Source organism: Chelmon rostratus, chromosome 17 (genome assembly GCF_017976325.1).
Source record: "Chelmon rostratus isolate fCheRos1 chromosome 17, fCheRos1.pri, whole genome shotgun sequence".
NCBI lineage: Eukaryota > Metazoa > Chordata > Actinopteri > Chaetodontiformes > Chaetodontidae > Chelmon > Chelmon rostratus.
The window spans coordinates 7167491-7193200 of NC_055674.1; the positions used below are offsets into that span (position 1 = coordinate 7167491).

A 25710-nucleotide genomic window follows, 5' to 3' on the forward strand; every position below is an offset into this window, starting at 1 on the left:
ATAGATTAGCTTGCATGAGTCGAGGTAAAAGCAGCACAATTCCTCATAATGTCTGCAGGAAATGGATTATAGTTATTCACTCTAAATCAATATGTTAACAGCCAGAGAGAGAGAGCAGTGTTTGTGGCTCTCCATTCCTCTAATCCATTCAGATATGAGGTCAGTGCAGGTTTTTCACAGTCCTGTTCTCTTCATATCCAGAGGAACAGCTATTTACTTCTGTTTTTACGGTCAACATACACACTGATCCGCTATTCTCAACGGTTTTGGCGGAATAATCTCTGCGGTGAACAGTGTATCAACTATTACCAGTAAAACCAGAGTGCCCTCTTCAGTCTGTGCAATAGCACTGCAGCTCTGCTGAACTTCAAAACAAATCAGATATTGCACATACAGTAGCATTCAAGGCACCAAGTTATTTATAGTTCATGCAAATTAAATTGACGAGGAAGCATCTCCCACAGTCTGACTGCTCGGACACTGCAGGTCCTTTAACCTACGTTTGCATGCAGCATATGCTGATGAAGGTTGGCTCAATTACACTCAGAACTCAAGTGCTGGTTTATTGCATGAATTTATTGTCCAGGTACCTTTAAATGGCAACCATGCTAGTTAGTGAACAGAAACAGGTCCAGGGTACTGAATGTGCTGCTGGTCGATGACAGTTTAAGTTGTACATATTTACATGAAAAAGGTGTAGAGACAAACAAAAAAAAGTCTAAACAAAAAATATAAAGCAAGTCCCTGGTGTTTATGTCCCCACATCTGTCCGAAAGTCACACTGCAGACATCATTAGCATAGTAATAAAGGCACTCTGATGTTTATTATATACATTTCATTGATCTTAAATAAGGGTAGTTTAATTTTGGGGCTTTCACAGTAAGAATCACAAAAGATTTGATACTCTATATTTCAAAAGAAATAAACAACGAAAATCAAGACAACACATACAGCATTTAACTTGATCATGACCTCAAAAATGTATAACTTAACATACAAAGGACCACTGGGGGCAAATACACTAAATTTATTCAACTGATTTAGGTTAGGAGTCTAAGAAAAGGCAGCACCAAAAACCAGCATCTCAAAAAAGGAGATATTCCTTAGGACACATACGATACAGCAGTGTGGTTTCAAGGTCCACTTGTCTTTCTGCCTATTATTACATAACAAAAAGGCTTTTATTATAGCACATTCCTCACTGTGGACTCCAGCACAATGATGAGGTAAGAAAAAAAAAACATGGTGGCCTTGAATCTTAATGTCACGTAGCTTCTCCAGCTGAGTGTACCATGACTTTTATTTTCAGCTGTGCTATTCCAGTGCAAAATGCTAATTTTCTATGCCAAACAGAAGGGGCAGAAAATATAAACTGAAGGAGACATCTTGTCAGTGTTGCAGTAATAACAAGATTTAAATGCACTGCACGCTTCATGAAGTATCCCATCTGAATGTCTGATGTTCAGAAAAAAGATGCAATCATATACACCTTGTCCATTACAAAAAATAAAACAAAGCAAACATTCTGGCCTTTCATGCAAGAGCTTCAATGTTTTCATGATACCAAATAATCAGTGCTGCCGCAACATAAAGAATATCAGCGTGAAAGGGTATTTCAAGAGCGTGCCTACAGTACCTACCACCTACTTTCTTCTCTTTGGTGTAATGTGATCTATCAAAAGTAGATCGTTTGCACTAAACAATTCATTCCTGCCAGGCACAAGATGGAGCTGTGATAAGCTAGAGAAGGCTACAGGTTAGAGATCAGCTCTTAGCACAGCCCCTTGATCAACTGCTAGTTAAACTTCTTACGATGTTAAGTCTTGGGGATCACAGAAATGACCATGTACGGACGTCAAAGCTGGAAAAAACCTTGATGTAAATACAACTGGGACATTTCAGTGTGTGTTTGCCATCACCAGCTTCCTGGAATAAAATGTGTTTACATTGCTGAACCCTCCTCTACACTGTAAAATGGCAAAGCACTTAGAGTATGTTAAAATATGCCTTTATGTGACCTTCAGTACGCAAACACGTCAACTTTTGATAGCATTCTGATGACATCCACTGGCCTTCTTGATGTGATATGACCTCTGATGAACAGGGGCAAGGACCTCTCGGCACTGCAGGCATGAACTCAAATGTGCAAGTGTACAAGCTGCTCTGCTGTTTCACAAGCGGCACTAACCTCTAAAGCTGAAGGCGGTACTTCATTTCAAAAAATGAAGAGTTTAATTCAGTGTTACACTGGGAATAATTAAAAGAAAATTGCCAAACTGGCCTCCTAAGAGTAATTATTATCCAAATTATAATTGGCACTGATTTTAAAAAGATCAACTTAGTCATCCACAATCAGAATTAATCATCAAAATTGTAAAAACTTCAGAAAAGCCTTGTTGGCTTCAACCCAAATTTCAGCCTAATGGATTAAATTAAAAGACATTTATTCAAATAGGCTTTTAACGACATGACTGTTCTTACGTGTAGATTACAACTATTTTAAACATTTTTCTAATGTTACTTATTTATCGGACTAATTAATATAAATGCCCGATGCATTTTTGGATTAGGGCAACAAAATTATTAAACCAACTTGCATAGATATTCACCTTGCAATTTCCAGTCACATCTTTGTTATAGTATTATTGCATCTACTGTTATTTCAAGGCAATTTTCTTGGAACTGGGTTGGGTTAAAAACAATACAGTAGAAGACTGTACATAAACATAGCCATCAGCTACATTTACATGCAGTATACACCAAATGACCAGCAAAATACAACACCCTATATGCTGCTATACGCAGTGCATCCCAATAAAACAGTAAATAAAAACTTTGTGAAACTTGTGATATTGAATTTATGCCAACTGACTCTACTCTATGGTCATTTTAAGGCCGTGTTTGTGCTGATGTATTGGATTGTATTAGTGTTTCCTACATGTTATATTTTGAATCTAATACAACAACACAACAAAAGTTGAGTCTAAAAATGACCATAAAAAACCATTAATGCTTCCTAGAAGCATTATTGTAAGACACTGGGCTGGATTGCAGTAGAATGTACATGGGTTTCTATTTTTCTGGTCATGTTTGGTGCTGTAGAAATTCATGTTGCAGCCTACGTTGAGACATAGTCAGTGGTATACAATGCAGTGAAAGTGCAGCCTGGCTGAATGCCACAAAACAAAGTACTGGTAAGTTAAGTATTAAAAGCACTAAGAGGAACACAAACATTAGAGTCCAGAGGACTCTTACAAAGAATGAGAAAAAAGCAAACGAAAAGCAGCCCTATTAAGGATTTCGATCGTCTTCAACAGGGGCGACACTCCCGCTTCAATAGGATTGAACATGAGCATTTTAAATACTTAAATAGATATAAAATTTTGTTATCTTTTAACACAAACTGTACACATCTGGTACCAATACATATAAAAATTACAAGTGTGGTTACTTTAGAAAGGACACCTTCAGATACATCATATCAAAAATATGTAGCTTTAGTAGCACTTTTGTTCTTCATTTATCTAGTAAACTTTACAATGCTACATTACACTCCCAAGAAGTGAATGAGGTCTTTTTTTCTTCTAGTCCAACGCCCCTGCAGTGGAGCCATCAAGCCTCAAAAGTCACAAGCCATCTGCTGTGACCACTGCTTTGCTCTTCATCTCCAGATCCACTTGTCCACTGTATCACTTTCTTCTCCGCTCCTCCACTTTCAATCCTAAAACACTTCCTCTTCACCATCCAATCGCTCCTCGGTCTATCGTGCGCTGGCCTTTCCACTCTTTCATCTCCACCGTGCAGGCCTCAATCGATTTTCTCCACTTTGCCGATAATCTTCTCCTCAAAGATGGGCAAGATAGCATCATCTTCACGCACCTCTTCAAACACCACCCCACAGTCAAACTCGTCACTTACCTTCTTGAAATAATACCTGAAAAGGGAAGGAGCAAAGTTAACTTTTCAGGATTAAGAGCTGTGACATTTACTTACATTGTGCCCTGCAATGACTCACACAACATCACAAACCAAAAGTATGAATTCTGAATTTCAGCTGTGACGCACCTCTTGAAATATATGCAAATAGCGCCATAAATTTCACCTGTAATTTCCTTTCTTTGTCAGCAGTTCTTTGAACTGGCCCAGTGTGACGACCCTCCCTTTGACAGACGTCCTGTACGGAATCAGCTCCTCGCAGAAGTAATACGCCACAGTAATGTTTTCACATGGCTGCTTTTTAGTGGCTTTGTGTCTGCAAATGGAAAAGAGAAAAACATTTGAAAACCTGAAACTTTCAAATTATAAACATGTTCATATGGACTACAGGTTGCTAAGACTTAGGGGAATGATAATTACAAACATGCTCATATTCATAAGCAACGGTATAACTGGGGAGACAATAATGTCAAACTTCACATGTACAGGACAAAAAAAATAACAAAAAAAGATGAAAGAACTAAAAAACCAAGTGAAACATATGAAATGAATGGGAATGTCAACTTGTCAGGTGACAGAAAGCACATTGTGAAAGATATTTACCCGACCTCGCAGGGAAAGACTTGTGATCAGCTGAGGGCTGACGCCATTCTGTACTCTGCATCTTTACGGTCTCTAATCAATATGTGCAATTACAGGGAGCAGAAACCATATGGGTTAACGTCCTCTTGTTTTCTGCTTCACATGCTGGCTGACTGACTGATGTTTTGAACAAGTTGGACATTTCTGAGTTTTAGATTAGAACAGACCATTTAACAAAACTGCGATGTTTCAATAATCAATTCTGGAGGAAACAACACTGAGGCTAAAGACAGCTTAACCTCAATGTTCCTGAGCCCATATAGTAACATCGTTCATGCAATCACGTGTTCACAAAGTGGTGAACCTCCCTCCATCCTCGCTTGTGAACGACTGAGCCTTTTCAGGATGCTCCTTTCATACCCAATCATGATACTACCACCTGTTACCAATCAACCTGTTTACCTGTGGAATGTTCCAAACAGGTTTTTTTGGAGTGTTCCACAACTTTCACAGTCTTTTGTTAGATATTTACAAAAAGTTAATGAGGTAAGGCACTAAACATATTGAATAATATGTCAAAAAGGATGAACAAGTTATCACGTTTGCTTTTAGGTTGCCCACTTTTGGGGCATTGGGGTTGTAGATAGACAACAAAGGCAACATGGTAAACAAGGAAAACAACAAGCACTGTTTCTACTGGGCTTATAGCTGAAAAAGCACACTTATAAAAATAGATCCAGACAATGTTGATGGCGACTTCTGTAAGAGCCACAGCAAATATCTGCAGGGCGATATACCACTAATGGAAGTGGAAAATATGCTTAAAGATGCTTGCAACTGTGCATAGATCTGCTGATTGATGGGAAATTATCAGTCAGCTCGCCAGCAGTTTAAGTAAATGTGTGTACTCTCGTTTTCATGACTTCCTTATGAGTGGGAGAGGCCCTGAAATGATGGTCTTACCAGCAGCCTGTGGGTGTGCCATGATGCACAATGAGATAATGTTATCTTTAGTGATCTCAGATGTTTTTAGCCCAACATTTTTTGTACCTACTTGAACAACCACATAACTGCATCTGTTTTTGTCGTTGGAAAGTATTTGAATGTGCAGTGACAACAGGCCGCAGAGTGATCATGTTAATGAAAGTTTCACATATAAATGTATTTTTCCTCCAAATATAGACAGAGTAGTGGTTTACACAATGTTTAAAGACCAACATTTGGTAAAACTGAGAAAAAAAAGCTCACTAGCAGCTGTTGTCACTGAAGATCAATTAGTCAACACATTACTGTGGGTGCACATTTGCACAGCCTTACATCAATATGTCCTCAAGCAGCTGCCAACATGCAGGAGGTGGCCAGCGTTACATGACAGGGTATTATGATAGAAAGTCAGATTAGCTGCAGCAGCAGCGACAAGCAGCTCATGCAGGCAAATAAGGTACTTTAAAACTCTCCCTTAGCGCCAGATTGCCGCAATTTGCGTCAGAAATAGCACTCCTTATCTGGGTCAACTCAGTCAGAAGTGATAAACATATTTTTAGATTCAGTGTGACTTGCATTTCCTCCAGACAAAACCGCTTAAAAATCACAGAATGCCTGGTATTGCCAGGCAAGCTAAACTGTCTGTTTTTTGTGCTTTATGTCAGGCTTGGCCACCCAAAAGTGCACAAAAATTGTGGATTATGGACGTGTAATTTAAGTCTTGAAACTGAAGACATGTTACTGGCAGAAGCAGTAAACAAAACACTCACAGTAAACATAGTCTTGTCAATGAAGTGAGTGTGTGTGTGTGTGTGTGTGTGTGCGTGTGTGTGCGCGCGGCCTTGACGAGCATGTCGGCCTGAATGTTTCCCTCTTTTATATCTTATTCTGTCTATTTGTGAAATAGAACAATGCAACTCAAACAACACCGCCATGTTCTTTCACAACAAACATCCTTCATTTTTACTCGCGATCTTTCAGCTATCCTTCAGACATTTTTGAGCTTAGACTTTGGAGGAACCGAGAGGTTCAGTAAATCGTGATCCAGGCACCAAGTCCTGAACCCCAGTCCTCACAGATCTGACCGGAGGCTTCACCCTCTGACAACGCTACGTAATCCTCCTTTCATCTGCCTCTTACACAGTTCCTCAATCCCCCTCCGTCCATTAAGAACCCATCTGAGAGGGCAGTCGAACATCGCACAGAAACACGTTTCTGACAAGACATCAAAAAGCCAACCCTCTCTTCAATACTGCCACCACAAGAACACTTCTATTTCCTCTGTGATCCTCTTTCTGCTCTTCATGGGAAATTACCAGCAAAGGATCTGATGTTTTCCACCATCAAATCTGATGGAGAAATAATACAGTTTATACCATGGACTGAAAATAGTCTTTTCTCACTCAGATAGCTCCAGTCAACGTCAACCACTGTTCTAGATCACAATGCAAAATATTTTAAACTTAGAATACTGGTAACAAAACAGGTCACGTTCCTTTAAGAAGTGGCCATAGTATAGGTGTGATAATGCACCCAAAGTGTTCTGATCTGATGGACTTGGTGGAGAAAATGACATTTTTTGCTCGCATCTAGTCCATTACTTTATTTTTTCTGGACACCTTGTTGTAAATTATTGCTACTCAATACCCTCCACTGTCTTAACATGCAACATGCAATGCAATAGCTTCCATCTTGAGCTGATGTGTGGATGCTGGTTGAGTCTTATCTCCACATTAACGTAGACAGGAAAAACTGGACAAGATTCCACATTAAAGCAAACTCAGGGATAGACTGTGGGACACTACATAATGACGATACAAATACAGCACACAGAGGAGGGGATTAGGGAAGGAAATCGCTCATTACGGATTTCTAAATGTTTCTTTTAGTAGGTCTAGCGCTACAAAAACACACAGTCCTAGGTAACTAATTTACCAGTAATGAGAATGGGAAGTGAAGTGGGTTGCCGTAATCTATGGGGAAATTTGGAGACAGTGGGAACAGTTACTGGTAGGACACAGTGGACATACTCGGGCTCGGAGAGCTCGCTGTCAGAAACGGCGGGCACCACGCTGAGCGGAGGGAACAGTGCAGGCCTGACTGCGGTACGACCCCTCTGGATCACCTCCATCACATACCTGAGGGACCGAACACCCCAGTGGTTAGACACAGGCCGGCCCTGAGGAGCACACAGGCTAGGGAACAACAGGGTAACTGTTTCATTCTGACTGAAAAAAGGATAGATCCGGCTTCTTCCCCTGTGAATCAACTTAAACAGAATCTGTTGAAAAACGGTACTGATTAACTGGACAGATAACCGCGGTGATGGGACATGTCCGTCCACTTACCTTTGCTTGGGTTGTAAAGTTCCAGACTTAATCTTCTCCTCCTCAAGCCGCCGGCGCACCTCCTCCAGCTGGATGAGGGGGCTGGGAGCTGGATTTGGGGGCATGGTGGGATCCTGGATGAAAGGGTGAGACGGCTGCACGTTGTTCCGCAGTTGGGTGCCGACGCACGGGTGCACCGCCCCTGATCGCTCCGCCGAGCTGAGGCGGGATCCCTCATGGCCAGTGGTCCTCTTGGACCCAGCGGTGCTCCTAAAATGTAAAGTCATGACTTTTTGAATATAATAATAATCCAACTGAACAAAGCAAGAGCATTCAAAGAAAGTGGCTTTGTCCCTCCTCGTCCATTGTTAGTGTTTACTCTTACTACAAAAGATCATTCTCTCATACACCGTGTAGGTAAACCTGAACAGATGCACACTCAGGGTGGCTTTGTTATTTTTACTTTGAATTGTGGACACAGACAAACAAAACTACTGTCGTGGAAAATGAAAGCTTTCCTTTAAAGTGACACACCCTAGAATAAAAAGAGCAAAACATGGCAATGGCTAAGTTGGGGCTGGAGTGCATGCTCTGTACACATTGAAGAATGTACTTGCCCCCAAATACAGTAAACTGTCATCACTGACCCGTATGGGCTCCTCTTATGTTGAACCATTTCTTTTTGTCCTTCCATCAGCCACAAAAGAATCTTCTGGTTTTTCTCCATCTCCTCGGTAGGCCCTGGCATGTCATAAGGCCGCACTTCCTCACCTTTCTTGAACGCTCTTTTACACTGCGTGCCACCTTTGCTACTGTACAATGGAATAAAACGTCTGGTAAGAAGAAAAGCAAAAAGGGTGCATTCATGAAAAAAGGGGCAATAATGCTTGAGTTCGGTACGTACCTGTAGCCTGTATGCTCCATAGGGTTGGATCCCATGCCATCTGCGTAGCTGCGAGACTTTGACCCATAATGACTCGTCTCCATGCTCCAGGGGAAGCTCCCGTGCACACGCATGGCTGCCTCAGCCTCCACCTGCTCTTTGGGTTTCCCGACACCTGCGTGGTGGATGTGGTGTACGTGCTTGTGGTGGTAAAGGTGGCTGGTCTCTCCCTTGAGGCCATGCCTGGAGAGATGTTTAGCCGGGCCTGACGACAGCGCCGTTCCAAGTCCCATCCCTTTGCCCCCCGGGAAACCGTCTGGTGAGCGTGACTTGGGAGAGTGACGGCCTGTACCTGGTGACTGGCAACCGGGAGTCTTCATGACCCGCTGGACGTGGTCGTCCAGGATGCTCTCCGGGTTCTCCTCATGAGCATCTCTCATTAAAGGGCCACTGTAGGTGACGTCAGCATAGCGGGGGTTGTAATTCTGCGGATAAGCACCAGGGGGGGGCCTGTGACTGGATAATGCTGTGGCTGTGGACATGTTTTCATCACCTTCCTCTTCCTTAAGAACAAAAACACACGAAACAAAACATCACTTGGAGGAAAAATCTAACGTAGAATAAAAATCTAGAAAAATAAAGGCAGGTTATTAAGACACGGTGTGACTATCTGAGGCATACGATTACATCCTTACACATTGTACACAACTGACGATTTTTTTCCTCCGCAAGGCTGCATCTGTTGTATTTATTACAACCTGCAGATGGCAGATTTTCACCACATGCTAATATGTGTCTACTCATTCTTACTGCAGAGGTTTGGAGACACACCAAGGGTACAACAGTATCAGATTCAGGCAATACTACACATGCACACAGCACATTTGTGTTGTTTCATGTAATGGCAGTATGAGCGAATCACTTTCAGCTCTGTGTGACTGGGATAAAACCACGCTCTGACACAGTCTGCTCCGGGGGGAATCATGGGGTGGGGTGCTGCAGGCATTCATAATAGCTTTTGATAAGCAGGCACAGAAAGGAGTGGAGGATGTGCAGTAATAAACACAGCAGTCGATGGAGAAATGCAATCATTTAAACTGGTAATGGTGAAGCTGTAACACCACCATTACTACATAATCTATGAATAAATGAAGCCCAATATTTTCTTACCAGAGCTGCACATTTGACACGTAATTTGTTGTATCACTGAATATTTTGTTCTGAATCTTGAAGAAACAGTCACATAACAGCACCACAAAGTGTTTTTAAAGCAGCTGGAGCAGTGAGCGCCAGTGGGCAGAGCTTTTTTCGAAGAAGTTAGAAACACTTTGGCCGAGCGAGAAGGAAGGGAAGAGAACAAAGAGATATAGTGGGAAGACAACAGCAGGTAGGGGTTTCACTTTTATCTTTTAGCCAGCTCAAACTTTATATGTTGGTTATGTTAATAATTAAATAAACGTCGACTTGTGAACACGCCAAATCAACTGGGTTTGCTATTGACCTGTGCTCACCTTACATTTGCTTTAACTGCATCAAATAAAACATTAAAGGGTTTCTCGTCCTCCTCCTAACTTAAATTCCCTGTGCCCCCCGCTTTCTTAGATTCAGCGATATTGTAAAAGATGGCGTACACAGCCAACTATTTTTTGGCAGGTTTTTAATAATTGATGTGTCTGCGTATCGCTGCGCCAGAGCCAGGTATCTGAGCTAGCTGAGCCCACAAGAAGTTATTCATGGAACCACGACACCTTCATTTGAGCACATTTTGACACACTGTGCATCTGAAAATGAAAATCCTTGACAACAGCAGATGTTTGAGAGTCTACAGGTTAACTTGTAGGTGGATGGGGATTTACTGGCAACAGTCTACTGTAGCTCATTTACACAACATCATGCTTCTGCTTGTGACGAGTAAGAGCGTACATAGCTGCATGCTCTGTTATCTTGTTAACACCAAATAACAATGTGATTCAGATAAATGATGACCATCCTGCTCACGAGTCTCTTTGCTATTGATTTACTTGTGTGAGCAGCATGCTGCTGCTCTTGTTTATGTGAATTATCCAGTGCATAGCTGGGCCACGAGGTCCATTGTTCCAAAAGATTACGCTAAGTGAAGCCATAATTTAATTCTTAGCAGACTGTGCGTCAGTAAGTTAAGTTACTCACATCCGCATGAAATTGCGTGGACCTTTTCCTCAAAGCAATAAAATAATAACATCAATTTTTAACCAGATGGTGGATTTTTGAATCTGATTCTATGCTACAGAAGTCCTTCATGCATTATAACCAAATCATTTTTAATACTTCTGATTTCCTTTTCTAGATACGCACAGTATCACTAAACGAAGGCAGTCATTTCACGCTTGCCTTCAGGTTTAATAAAGCAAACCCTGAGCCGTGTGATGGCAGCTTTTTTCCTTTCAGGGCCAAACCACACAAATTGTCTGCCTTGAGACTTAATACTTGGCTCTGTGCACTGAGGGAGATTTCATTTGTGGAAGCAGCAACCATTTCATCACCGTTCAAGTGACATCAAACAGGCGGCGCACTGTTCCAGGCTTACGAGTGGCCGAGCGTGCAGGTGCTCCATCTGATTCATCGACAAAGCCAGATCGCTGACAGGCCGAGGATGGAACGCTCCAAATGATTCATAATGTTTTTTTCTTCCCCATTCAAATGGCTAGCCTCATTAATTTCATTAAGGCCAGACGGATTTAAGTCTCCTTTGTTACTGAAAACTTTAAGCCCAACGGCCAGACACACATCTCGCTTTCTGGCTTAGAAAGAGGCTTTGGTGGTATTACTGATACTGCTCAATATTCAGTCTGCTTTTCAATACGTTATCTATGATCATAATGTATTTAATCATTCTTTTATTGAAGTAAATCAGTGTTATTCAGGTGAAAATAAAAGTCATTTCATATCAAGAATGAGGATTTAAAAGGAGCTTTAAATATGTTTTGTCTGTTGAAAGTCTGAGAATGCAAAAGAATATTGGTCAACATAAACATTTCTGGTATAATACAACTTGCTTTAGAGCCAAGTCCTCAATGAATTTATTAGTGGTTTTCTTTGTTACACATGATAGTAAAATGAACATCTTTAGGTTTTTGGACTGTTGATCATATAAAATAAGGAATCTGACGATGTTGCCATGGGCTCTGGGAAATTAGAAGAGGCATGTTTCACTATTTTCTGACATTTTATTGATGATTAAGGCTCCATGTCCATATAATGTTTTTTTCTGACGGAAAAGTACTGGCAGGGCACTGGGGAGCACAAGAAGCTAGCGCAAGCATAAATGACAGCAAAACCTCCAAAATTAATTTCTTTTCTGTCTCTGTTAAAAACTCAGGATAGGCAGACATGGCCAGAACAAGCTTCATCAGGACAGACACTGAGAAAAAAAAATGGTCCATGAAGATGGGTCCAGAATTGTTTAATCCAGAAAATAAACACCAGATTAAAGAGATAATTAAAATCAGTTTGTTTCAGCCCTAAACTGCCTCTACTTCAGGGATCCATACTTCAATTTTCTTTTCCTCCCTGGCCACTAATATTATTCAGTTGGTGTCACCAGAACCAAACATGGTGGCAGTAATATTCAGATCCTGACAGCACCTAAACGCAGCTCAGAATCAGTCAGAGAGTCAAAACATGTGTGTCCCTTTTCCTTCCTTGCACGGCCTCAATTGTATTATGTTAGAGGTCATTTAGTGTACAGACAGTGCTCTCCAGTGTGAACCTCTGCAACAACTGCTTATTCACATGAGTTAAACCACATTAACAAAACAGTGGCTCTGCTTGTGCTTCACACACTGGTTCAGAAACGAAAAAAAAAAAGTGAACATACCAATCGTACTCTCTTCAGTCGCTCCTCTAGTTTCTCTTCAGCCTCTCTCTCTCTCAGTACGCCCTCCAGTCTGCTGATCAGCTCTGCAGCAAACCTTTCCGGCTCCACATGAATATCCTTTGGAATCCGGTTTGTGCGCTGGGGGAAGAAATGTCAAACTGTAAGCACTCGCTGTGAATATCTGTCACTGCTGCACTACCGTCAACACCTTTAAGAGTTTTACCACCCTGACCTCTGAACATCCTGTCAGTGGCCACACGAAGAGACTAAAACATAAGCAGGAAACATTAAAGAAGACAGTGTCAAGCGCTGAATGTCCAAAGGGGCAATAAATTAAAATTTGGCATGGCATGCAAGAAGACTTTACCACTGAAAAGATTTGAACCTAAATTTGACACCAGCTGTTTATTCTACATTTCCAAATAATTTGTGAAATACAAACTAGAGAGGATGATAGCTGTGGTGTAATCAATTCTTTTTTAAATGTTTTTAAAGCATTTTCTGAGTATGAAATGTGCTGCACAAAGAAACTTGCCTTGCCTTAATAAGGACATGAGTGACTTTTATTTCCTCAGTTATTACACTGCAATTATCACAATTCAAAACTGTTAACTCCTGATATGGAACCAGCTTATATATATATATATATATATATAAAAAAAAAGGTTGGAAAACAAAGCAACCTTAGAAAAAAAAGGTCTACATGTCACTTTTCTTATTGCCAGTGAAATGAAGTCATGATTAATTTGTTGGGGCAGGGAAACGTGAGAGCAATGCTTGGGGGATTTGTGCTCTACTACACAGTCAATTCATGCATCCTAATAGGAGGCTACGTGTGGAGTTTTAATTTGACTCTTTACTCCAAGGCCTAATTAGGGCCGGGGTTTTCCTACCAAGAGACAGCGTAAGCTGCACAGGGAGGCATCAGGCTGTCACAGGGGAGATTCATGTCTGCTAGGCTTCAGCACACACAGCTTAGGAAAGCATCAAGCTGCATTTAGACAGCCTTCTCTTTCACCATCAGCTATTCTTATACTCCATCACAGGCCCTGCGACACAGCAGAACTTAAATATGCACATCTCCAATGGGCGAGCAGAGAAAAATAAGGCAGAGACAGACAGTTAAAGAGAAGTGTAGAAGCAGAAAGTGAGAGGGAAGGGAAAGAACCCATGAATAACTCACTGGAATATGAGGTAGTGGCACTCGCCCATTTGCTTTGGCACTTTCGTGCATCTCCCGGCGATGCTGTTTGCGGTATCTGTAGGGTGGAACACCATCTCTGGAATTAACAACAAAGACATTTTCATAAAACATCCTCATGAATAAACAACACAGACAGCTTTGAAGTTGAAAGCTTTCTGCTGCATTTTTGCCTAAAACGAACACCTTGTAAGTCTTGATTAATCAGTGCAGCAGGACAGGCATTCTCACAGGCTTATTGTGTCCCTCCCGCACCACAAGTGGTCTGGCAGATTACGAATGTTAACACATCCATGACTCTGTACTTCCATGTGGTATTGGTCATGCTGGGTTTCACACTCCCCTGTGCTGGAAGCTCTGGACCAATTAGCTGATAACAGCCCCTAATCCATTCAGCTTCAAACACATTTTTGTCCAGTTGTGCAAGCTTTGAAGCCTCTTTGGCATAATTCCACAGTACCATCTCTGCACCTAGAAAACATTATTTTTTAAATCTTCTTTCACCAGCACATGAACTGAAATACAAGTCCTGCGCACAAATTATCTCAGGTTGTAAAAAGCATTGCCTCTGGCCTCGTGCTTGTGCCCAGGTAAAGTTACCTGTGAAAGAAGACACAATTTCTGCTTTGTTCACCTCAAATTAAGAGCTGGGACTATAAAGACTCACTTTGGAAATATTTCAAACCTGTTCTTGTGTCACATTTGCAAAGGAGATCCGCAGGTTAGTAGTTTCATTTCTGCACATTCTATCAGAAATGGTTTTATCTGCTAAGACTGAGTTTTTAGGATTCCTAATTAGCATCAGAGATGAATTCTAACAGCTGGTTTGGCTAATGAGCAGAGGGGACTTTAGTTTTGGCTCCTTAAGTTTGAGCCCAGGTAAAAACAAAGAAGAAATGCAATTCTGAAGCCAATTAAACCCGTATTTCTGTCTTGGAGCAATGCTAACTCATAAGATGCCTTCCATTAAAAGAACAACTGGGAATACTAAGTTGAGTTAAAACGCTCTTATTCCAGTCTGACATAGCCTTTATAACCCAGTATGACATTTTTATGGATGAAATGTGAGTGTGTGTGAGAGAGAGATGATGAAATACATACACGCTGCTGTCGGTAAGGGAAATTGTGTCCGTGTCGCTGGACATACTCTGCTGCTCACTATCGTTGGCGCTGGTGGCAGGAGCCATAGCATAACCTGTGTTGACATAGTACGGGTTGATGGGCTCCCGACATGGTGCGTGCCTAGGAAAATGAAGGAATACAGGAAATGCTGAGAAAAGGACCACTACATGATAGACATGCTCATTCAGAAACAAAGACGATATATAGCTCTTTCACGTAACCCTAAATCTAGAACATGCATATTGTTTGATTATTAATTATTAGATATTGTAAGAGGACATCTGTCTGGACATGGTTTGTCTGTCCAAATTCTCTAAAGAATGCAAAGTTTACTCATTTTGCCTTTGTCACCATTGTGACAACTCAGTAAATCAGATGAATATAATAGTAGATACAGAAGAAATGTCAGGACAAATATTGTTATCTACTAAAAAATCCAGTATTTGTGAGGTTATTGCGTTGAAGCCAGCTAACCATTTAAAATGTGCACACAGGCTCATTCCCCCGTCCATAATATTGCCATCTCCTGCCATTTGTCAACCTTTCTGATTCTGTCAGCTTCTCAAACTCCTCTTGCTTCTGTTTGGCGTAATCCACACAAACCTACAGTCTGTGAGTATACTGAGTATAAAGGTGTTTGCTAGAAACAACGTCACGAACGTCATTCACTGAATTGAATAGTGGAGTACAACTGCGGGTCATATTTTGATGCACATTCTTCAAGCGCGTCTACAGATATAAGGGGAAGCTTCATTTGCCACCACTTACATTCGCAGTCAGTGACTTTGCTGAACACATTTCTTACAGGGCTTTGTACACATGAATTAAAGATGTTAGGCATCATCTCTTTTTATTCAAATTGGAAATCCCTGGAGCATTTATCCCCAGCTTCCTCCCTGTTTGGAATGCAGAAGCACCCAGAGTTCAAAATGAAACCTTTGTGACCAACTGATTTCCATTAGCATCTACATTCAACAACAGTGAATAATTATAGCGCCAGGTTGGTGAGCAGTCAGGATAAATACAAAGTGCATTCTAAGTTTAAATTGTGAGGGAAAAGACGGAAACATGAATTTAATTTGATCTGTCATTAGATGAGAGACCGATGAGACCGGTCCTTGAGCAAAACTGTCCTGCAACACTGCTTACAGTTGCCGAGCCATTTTGGAAACTTCTCATAGCCACAAATAAATGATAACAACAGTGCAGCACATATCAAATCACTGGATATTCACTTGAAAAATGGTTCAGTGCCAGATATCTTTCTGAATTGATTCCTGTATCATGTTGTTACCTGTTTTATTAAGAGTCCAAGCAGAAAAGCTTCCCTGCAGGAACCTTATTGGTTTTGTTCTCATTATTCTTCTTACAACCCCAAAAACGTTTGGACGCTGAGTAAAACAAACCGTTTACCACCAACAGTTTCATGAAGTGTTCCCGAGCCCATGTAGTAACATCCTTTACGTAATCATGTGTCCACAAAGTGGTGAACCTCACTCCATCCTTGCTTGTGAACGACTGTGCCTCGCAAGGATGCCCGTCATGATGCTGTCACCTGTTACCAATTAACCTGTTTACCTGTGGAATGTTCCAAACAGGTGTTTTTGGAGCATTCCACAACTTTGCCAGTCTTTTGTTGCTCCTTGTTTGCTGGCATCAAATTCAGAATAAGCAGATATTTACAAGACAGCAGACTAGCAGACTGACTAGAAACAGAGTCTCCCCTGTGACAGCCTGATGCCTCCCTGTGCAGCCATTAATTAAAATAGCAACAAATGTAGTGATGCCACACATCACTAAAGGTCATAAACCACATCAAAAGTTGCTGAGAGGAGATTTATATACCACAACAGATCACGACCACAATGAATAATTTAGAATTATTTAAGAATATCAGGAATTTTGCTTCCTGTCAATTAAATAACAAATAACAAATGCTCGCAGTCTGCTTGGACCCTGATCATGGATGCTTGCGGCTTTATTTAATCCTTATCTTCGCATAATATCATCAACAAACTAGTGCTCACATTTTTTGTCAATTCCACCTGAAAAAAATATGATTCAGCAATAAATGACACAATAAAAACACCAGGCTGCCCATCATCATCTGAGCCTGAGCACATTTTCTCTCCAGGCAGGAAGGGCATAAAGTATTACTCACTTAGAAAATAATAATGTAGATAATCGGAGAAACCGCTCCAATACTGTGTTTTCTTGGCCACGTCTATGTGTCTCAGAAATAGCTGTTTCATACAAGCATTTTTCAGTGATACTGTCCTCAGATGGCCTGCATGTGTAATCCAAACTTCCACATGCCATTCCTCTGTCACTCTCTCTATCCTGCCTGTCTCTCTCTGTCATGTCAGCTGTTAGATAAATGCAAAGATTAAAAAAAAATCCCATTCCATTAGTTCCCTATTCAAAAAAAAAAAAAGGGTCTTCAAAGTCTGAGTTTTAACTGAATCTGGTTCGATACAATTGTTCATCCACATTCTTGTTTCATGTTTGTCTCAACTTTATTCCAGCATGCAGATTGCTAGGACCCTCAAAAGATCACTCAAAGGAAACAACAGCTTTCATTAAAATTACAGACAATGAAGTCTTGCCTTTGAAGTACACGACTTAGTTGAATGAGAACAAAACTGAGCTGCTCACGTTTCACAAATCTCACCAAACATTAATGAATGTATAGGTCATTCTCTTTCAAGTCGGTTGATTTTTTAAAGCTGATCTGAAAGACTACTTAATGTCTTTTGTTGCCTGTCTCTGAAGATATCAGACACAACTGATGTAAAATTTAGTTTCATAAAAACCCGAAGGGTGCTGCTAAAAGGCTATTTAAAAATGAAGCGTGTCGTTCTGTAATTCCAGCCAAAAAAGCTTGATTGCTGAAATAATGATGTGAAAATAAACCCAAAACTGTGGTTCACTCTCTAATTAAAACTCCTGTGTTGTTCTCATACTTCAAGCAAACATTGATCTCCAACGCAATTGCCTTTGGTTATGCCCCCCCCCCCCCTCCCACCCAAAAAGAAAAAAAATCAAACACAAACAAGCACTTGCTTCATCTTGCGTTCGGCGGATATCAACCAGAAAAGCTGCATGCCAGCACTGGAGAATGTAATGAGACACAGGCTGTCCAGTCGATGTTTTTGATATTTTAACTGTACAAACTGTCATTAGGATGCGTTCTATCTCCACTGCCAGCATTGCACTGTGTCCATTGTTTTAGTCGCAGAGAGGGTCTTATCTGGAAGGCATTGTCTGTCTGTCAGCTGACGTGAATTCCTGTCCCTCCACATAACACTGGTGCTGCAGCAGCAGAGGTCAAACACGGGAAAGTTTCTGCAGTGTCTGACAGTGACTTGATCTTCAATTATTCTGCTGAGGATCAACAATATTGCAAACTAAAGAATGTATACAATCGGATTAGGATCATGAATACATCTGTTGGGTTTAGTTTGAAACAAGGAAACTATACTGTCACTGTCAACATAAAAACCTGAACACTGTAAATTACACTGTATACATTGTTTATTGCCTCATCATTCTTTGTATATTGTTTATTTTACATTTTTTCTTACTTGGGAGAAATCTGGCTTACGCATCCGAGAGACACAGTCAATGTAGCAGCACACATGTGCAATCAAACTAAAGTAAATCTGCAGTATTATACCCAAATCTATGAACACCCGAACACACACACCAAGAATATTGCACAGTCCCCGACACAAAAACACAATAAGCTTTATAAGTTTCACAGTGACATGAGCTGTTGTAGAGAGCAATTACTTCCGTTTTCATTTGAGTTACGCTTTCATTTGCAATTTTGGAGAGGGGCGGGGGTAAATGTAATCATTTTGCCTGAGCTGATGGATTTCTGGCACATCGCTCCTTCAGTTAAAGCAGATCAGTGGTCTCATGTCCCACATGGCTGCTGTCAAAACATCCATTGTATTCTGTAGTGAGCTGGTGTAAAACACTAGTCTTCAGACGGCTGTGATATAAAACGGAACTGCAGAACATGAATCTGTGGCTCCAAGTTTTTTCACTGCCATAGCATTAAGGCAACATTTACGAGCAACTTTTGTTTTAAAGGGTCGAACAAATCAAAATCAAGCATTTGTCTTGTTTTTTTTTTTCTTTTAATTCAGGGTAGAATTGCCATAAGCACTCTTTTTCAGCAACAACCTGCTTCACTCATACAGGTGTTGTGTATTACATTTGCGTTAGCTCCGCTATACAGTACATTCAAGTGTCATGACTGTGAGCCAGCATGCACAATACAGAGACTGTGACACTACTGCCATGTGTCAAAATGAAAAATACTGATAAAAAACCCTATTATTTATTCTTATGATTATATAATTCTGACAGATAGTATGATTGCGACATGAGTCATGATTTTCGTGGTCATTTTCAGGTTTCAGTTTCACTGCAAAAAATGTAAAAATGATGATGATGTGAGTTTTGCTGGGGTCTGGACCAAACAAGCATCACCATCCCTTACGTCTAAGAACATGGCTTGTAGGCCGCGGCGTCTCTCTAGCACCACAATGCTTCATTTATAACGACGTGCTGAGACACATTTCACCTTTGTCAAAAAAATGCAGCTGCTGTGATTTGGCACGTTGCAATTTTGATTATCTTGATAAATTGTTCAGATCTAGTCCTGCTGCGCAAATCACGTGACTTTGCAGCTGCTACATCCTGCTGCTTGCCCCAAATATATAGCAGGGACACTAAAGCTGTTCTTACATATGAACACTGGACAATGTCTGCAGAATCAGGTCCAGACATTGTCCACAGTTGCCCCTTTCACATATGTAGCATTTATCCATGTCAGCATCTCACTATTCACTCACTCACTACTAATGGACACAGCTTGGTTTATGTGATTGGTGTCACCTGGGTACAGCATGCGGGAGGAGTAGGAGGACTCCATAATGATGACTGTTATTGCACTGATATTAATACTACATATATTAGTACATATCCGCAATGTCAACTAAAGAGTGGAAAGCAATATACAGACAAGCAGGAAAGAGTAGCAAGCAGCTTCACTCCAATGTCATCAATGTCATCAACACGCCCACTCGCTCGCTGTGCAGCAGGGTAGCAGTGCATACAGTGTGAATGACAGTGTGTACAGCTAAAGGGATGGCTCCTGCTAAAGGGATGGCTCCTGCAGTGGAAACAGTATTACAAAATCTCTACCGGTGGACACATTTCTACTGTTGCACTGAAGGGGATTAATAGTCTTATCTTATATTCCATCATACTGTCACATTTCTAAAGTTCGTCCATTGATTTAACCCCTAAAAAGTCATCTCTGTGCATCAAAATTACATATTTAGAAGTTTTCCGAGAGAAAGAAAGAAAGAAATCCCTTCATGCCTTAAAAAGGCTTGATGTAGCTCTACACCTATGCCTTCATAGAGTATGCAGAGATCGGTTAATATGCAAATGCTTCCTGCCTCCACCCTTGCTTATTTCGCTCATAAAATGTCTTGTTCTAAAAAAAAAAACATCAGCAAGGTTAAAAACTAATTTTCATTGAAGGAGGTCTTTAAAGTACAGGATTACAATTTATAGAAATAACAGAAGCATGACATAAAATTCTAAACGATTGTGTGCACTCGGGTCTGTTCAACTGGTTCAACTTGTTAATTATCCAGAAAAATGTCTCTAAGATAAAACATGACTAAATGCCGATGTTTGAGTTTGACCTTCATGCATTTTACGACATTTTAAATTTTAAGAAATGTTTTTTAACAAAGTTGCTTGCTCTTGATTAATTGTCCAATGAAATAATTAGTAAACACGTTTAAATCTGTTGTACTGTAGGTGCAGGATGTACCGTGTACCTGAGAGTAAAAAGAAGGCCATGTTCAAACCAAAGAATTTATCACTTTTAAAAGTCTGTCATGCCTAACAGCAAAGGTGTAAATTAAGCAAAACACAGACACTGGGTTACACAAAGATGAACTGGATCTGCAAGAAATACACAAAGCCATAAAATGCAGACAACTCAGTCATCAAAGGAGAAAAACAGACAGGAGCGGGACAGATGCCGATCATTCCAAAAGAACAACTGAACACTGAATTTTTGTAAGTGCAGCCCTCAAATTATACATCTACATGCATCAAACTCACTAAATGCTAATGTTTTCAGCATCAATCAGCAGGCCATCAGCAGATGTAGCGTTGCACAGATTAAAACATTTGGGTGAAATACTTTGACCTCTCACATTGAGAATAAAAAGCATTATTGTAATGCAGCGGTTGTACACACACACACGCACACACACACATACACATAGCTGGCCAACATAGCTCTTGCACAGTGGCAAAAAAAGTCCAAAGAAATCACAAACTTTCTAGACTACCTGCCTCTATTGATAGCTTGAGCTATTTGCTCCACTGAACCTGGGTATCGAGCTGAGGGATCAAACATTAAAACATAACTTTTTGTATTGATTCTGATACAAAAGTGTATGAAATATAAAACATTTCCAGCTGTAAGGAGCACATTGAAGTTCACAGCAGATGTGTTTTTAATGTAAATAGTCAATAAGAGGGTTTATGGTGCGATGTTTCATTGGTGCAATGTTTTTCTTCTTTTTAAAAATGTGTTTAACAAAATCGTAGTCTAAGTTAATATAATTTTTGTGGATTATAAATTCAGAATCACAGGAACAGCTATTAAACCAAATCAACATCCATGGCTGTGTTCAGTCGATATTATGAAACAAGTTTGGAGAAGAGAAACCATTTTTCCCATAAATGCAGATTTGATATTACAAAGAAGAGGAGGAAGAGGAAGGCAAAGATTGCATTTTCCAGGGTAAGTGAATCGAAAAAGCTCCTACTTAAACAAAATCATGTTGAACTCTTTCACTACAAAAACTTTCAATCCAATGGGAAAACATGATTCCCACAGTACCTGCACAAGAAAAGCAAAGCAGCCTACTTGAAGCTTCTAGCAACAAATACAGCCTCAGTAGATTCCTTTCCACCACAGGTGTAAATACACCACCCTCCTCTTATCAGCTGTCTCTCGTGCTACACTCAGACTCTTTTCATTTCAAACTTCAAGCAGCGTTCATGGCATTGTGGGGTTTCAGGGTTATTTCTAATTCAGCGGTTTGCAGAGAAAATCTATGTAGTTAGAGCTGAAGTGAAGTCTTCTAGATTGCAGGGAGGACTTACCTGTACTCGTGACTGTCCTGGAATCTCGTGCTGTTGGCCACACGCTGTGGTGCCGTCTCCATTAGCAGCTTCTGAGTAAGCCGGTTGCTCGGTGTGGGGTCACACTCTGGCTGCTCCTCCGGCTCGTGGTCACATCTCCATTCCTCATCTTCATTTAAAGTCGGTAAATAACCCGACAGCCCCTTTCCATTCCCAGAAACAGAGCTCTGATCGCTGTACAGCTTAGGGCTCTCTCCTCCTGTCCGCGTATATTCCAAATAAATGTCAGACTTAAGAAATAATGGGTAGGTGTTTTCCTCCATCATAGTCTGTATCTCAGTCTGAGCCTGGTCAAACATTGCAGGGTCAATGTGAAGCTTCATGACGCAATCTTTGATGAAGGACTTGGTAGCTGGCTTGATCTGTCTGGAAACTATCCCATTGTTGTCCAAGATGTATTTCTTATAGATAGCTTTTGCCAGTTTTACCTTCTTCTCCTCGTTACCCTCATTAGCTTCGAGTTTGCGGAAGCCACTGCATGCAAACCAGAAGTCCAACATATCTGCACACTCCTCCTGCTTGAGGAACGTCCTAAACAGATGGATGCCATCTTGGTCATCCAGGAGGGAGTGAAGAGATTCTGCCCACTTTAAGTAGGGTGGCGTAGGGGAAGCACTTCCCTCCGGCTCATAACCCAGGTCCAAGTCAGGTCGCCTGGGTGTAGCCACAGACGCCTCACATTTGAGGTTCTCGTTCTTTGAGGAGAAGCCAAGGTTGCTGTACTGGCGTCCATCACTGCACACCAGCTCTCCTTCTTCTCCTGGGACTGGAGGTCTGGGAGCATCCTCAGTGAAGCTGCCTCCCAGGTCTGCTAAGTAGCCCCTTTTGTCGCTTATGCTCATAGTCCCAGCATCCAAAAACCACGTCCCCGTAGAGCCCACACTGCACAACTATTAGATCCAGACCTCTACTTATGCCACTGCAGAAAAACTCCTGCAAGAAGGAAAAATATATGATGAGACGCAGCTTCATCACAGCATTGAAAGGTAGAGTAGTGCTAGCCTTGGCAGGACACTACAATGAGAAGATACTATAACATTCATTCTAGATTAATGGCAAAAACATCCAATGCAGCAATTTACTGACAAGTACAAGTGAATACATATTAACAGATCTAGTGGTGACAAAAGGTTGATAGATTATATGACAACTACATGTCAATTATACGCCTGGTTAGAAGAGGACTAGTACCTAGAGGGATTTTGAGAAATTTGCAGAGTTTGCATTTTCATCAGATTTTCATGAAAAACTCATCATGTGGCCAGTTTCCAGCTGAGCATTAAAATTAATACAAATTCTGCAGAAATCCAGAGGATTTGAAAACATGAGAGAAGCTACTCTGAAGCTTTCAAACCAGAAAGTAGCTTCAGGTTTCCCTTCAAATGCAGCACATTCAGTAGGGCAGGCAGGTGATGTAAGATGTTTACACTGCTATATGAGGAATGTATTATTACATTCTTTGGCTGTTTCAGTGCAGTGCTGTTATAGTAAACTTAGATTTGAATTAGAGAATCAATACAATAGAAATGCTGTGGAAACTGGTGACATACTCAACTGAAACAACACAAGAAAACACTCATGTACTTGATAAGCGTGCACACACTCTGCACAATATCTGAAAACCAATGCAGGAAATGAAAACTGGAGCTTCTAATGTTGTATGATAGTCTATAATGTGGTTCGATAGTCAATAATGGTGCCGTACTGAGTCACGTTCAGAGGTATGTGACAGTATTGTGGTAATCCAGGTCAAGTGTCATGGCTTCAGCGTTGTCTGTGCAGCTGAAGCAGCTTTCTGCTCGGCAGTACTATGAATATAGTGTTTGTGTAGTTTGCAGTAATATCCTCTGATTTCTATGCATAAGCACGTCGTTACTTTGCACTGCTACACCAGCTTCACCCGAAGTAGTGTTAGTGTATCATCACAATGATAAATTCACTTGAGGTTTACAGCATGAGTGCAATAATCAAGCAGCCTTAGTTTCTCTATTAGCTGATATGAGCAGCACTGCAAATGATACTTTATTGATCTTTGTCTCTCCTTATTTCATTTCCCTGCTATCAGAGTGCAGGGCCAGCTGCAGAATAGCATACCTAATGATTTTAGGGATTGAATGTCTTGTTCAAGGACACATCCCAGTCCTCTTGTATAGTCCTTGAGCTCTCTTGCTGAGCAAAGACTCAGAGACGGACTGCACTTAGACCTTATGATTAAGCTTCCCTGATGCCGCTTTAGTGCCGATTTCCTGATGTAACCACGGTGCAGAAAAAAGAGCCAATTTTCTCTGAGTGTTTCAATTCTCACAACCACGCAGCAGTCAATATTTCCTGACAGCTGTGGGCCGGACAAAATAATGGCGACCAGTAATGGCTGTGACCAATCAAAACAAGGACAGTAAGCATTTGATTAAAATGTATTTAACACAACTGGCCCTGACTTCACTCTGTTACATTTTAAATGTAAATTATCTAATTGCTGATGCTAATGGCATTGAGATTAACAAAAAACCTTGAAAAAAGGTTGACAGCCAGGTTTACTCTGTGATACCAAAAATATATTTTTTAATGGTTGCCATTTCATTCCCTTTAGGGCACACCCACTCTCTGTCTTGCTCATACAGATAGAAATCATTTCCCTGATTGAACAAAGACAGTATAGACAAAATTGGCAGCAGTGCCTTTCTCTGCACAATCCTGAAGTGTGAGCAGCGTGTGCACCGTGCACGAGGCCAGGTGTGCTGGACTGACAATGACAACCACACAATTTGGGCAGTTTTAACACATTTCATGCCTAGTTTACCACTGCTAAGGAATGAATCGTCTGGTCAAACCGCCAGGCATTGCGATACCTGTGCGTAATGATGCATCGGCACGAGAGCCGTTCGGTTAGCGCACTGATATTTAAATTAGCGGTTCTGCGGTCACAGGTGTGCGGCCTGACAGGGATATTCAGAAAGGTTCAGGCGTGAATTGAGCCTGTCACAGCCAGGTTCAGGAAATGTCCCTATTTTTCCGAAACTGTATCCGTTTGTTCCTCTGAAGTGAGCCTCTCATCACATTCATGTCTTGGCCTCTCCAGAATGAGCAGAGCAGCAGCGGCGAGTGGGGGAGGGGAGCCAGAAACAAACTCCGTACACACACACACACACACACACACACACGCAGCCAGGCCTTTCAGCAGCCGACCGACAAGTGCACAACTTTGTCACACTATTCACCTATTAATATCTGTGATACCTCCGCTAACAGCTGCTAAACTAAACGAACAACATGACGACCGCAAACATTTCCCCTACCGTCAGAGGACACGGAGGGAACCCCACATCAATTCCCGAATAGATTTACAACCAGCAAAGCGATGGCACATATCTCCCGACTACCGCAATCCCAATCTCTGAGCTGGGCGAGAAAAAAAAAGTGACATATACTTCACCGGTGGAAATCTTCTTGCTGCTTTCGGGTGCATCGGGAATTTGGACCTGCAGCAGTCGCCGCCAACAGTGTCATAGTTGCGAATTGCAAGACTTTAAAAATAACAAAGAAAACAGTCCGCTCTCCACCTCTCCA

At 41.2% G+C, this 25710-nt stretch overlaps 1 protein-coding gene across 4 annotated transcripts; it reads right to left on the reverse strand.

Annotated features, from left to right (window-relative positions):
* Positions 1 to 574: 574 nt before the first annotated feature.
* axin1 (axin 1) lies at positions 575 to 25710 on the reverse strand. 4 transcript variants are annotated; one of them, XM_041957668.1, is made up of 11 exons: positions 25577 to 25710; positions 22105 to 23076; positions 14872 to 15012; positions 13753 to 13849; positions 12570 to 12707; positions 8735 to 9276; positions 8478 to 8639; positions 7852 to 8100; positions 7534 to 7641; positions 4104 to 4253; positions 575 to 3935 (listed from the first exon to the last, which is right to left on the reverse strand). In XM_041957668.1, the coding sequence occupies exons 2-11, from the start codon at positions 22983 to 22985 to the stop codon at positions 3809 to 3811; spliced, it is 2595 nt and encodes an 864-aa protein (XP_041813602.1). In that variant the 5' UTR covers positions 22986 to 23076; positions 25577 to 25710; the 3' UTR covers positions 575 to 3808. The 4 variants fall into 4 exon arrangements, with proteins under 4 accessions (XP_041813602.1, XP_041813599.1, XP_041813600.1 ...); XM_041957665.1 differs by having other exon boundaries at positions 8478 to 8642; XM_041957666.1 differs by having other exon boundaries at positions 8478 to 8642; positions 25572 to 25710.

Bases quoted from the DNA above. Each gene is read 5' to 3' on its own strand.
- axin1 (XM_041957665.1), bottom strand. From the start codon at position 22,985: ATGAGCATAAGCGACAAAAGGGGCTACTTAGCAGACCTGGGAGGCAGC. The intron at 9,277-12,569 runs GTATGTTCACTT...TTTGTTCTTAAG, and splicing joins GACTGAAGAGAGTACGATTG to GAAGAGGAAGGTGATGAAAA. The intron at 3,936-4,103 runs GTGAAATTTATG...TTCCCTTTTCAG, and splicing joins ACAAAGAAAGGAAATTACAG to GTATTATTTCAAGAAGGTAA.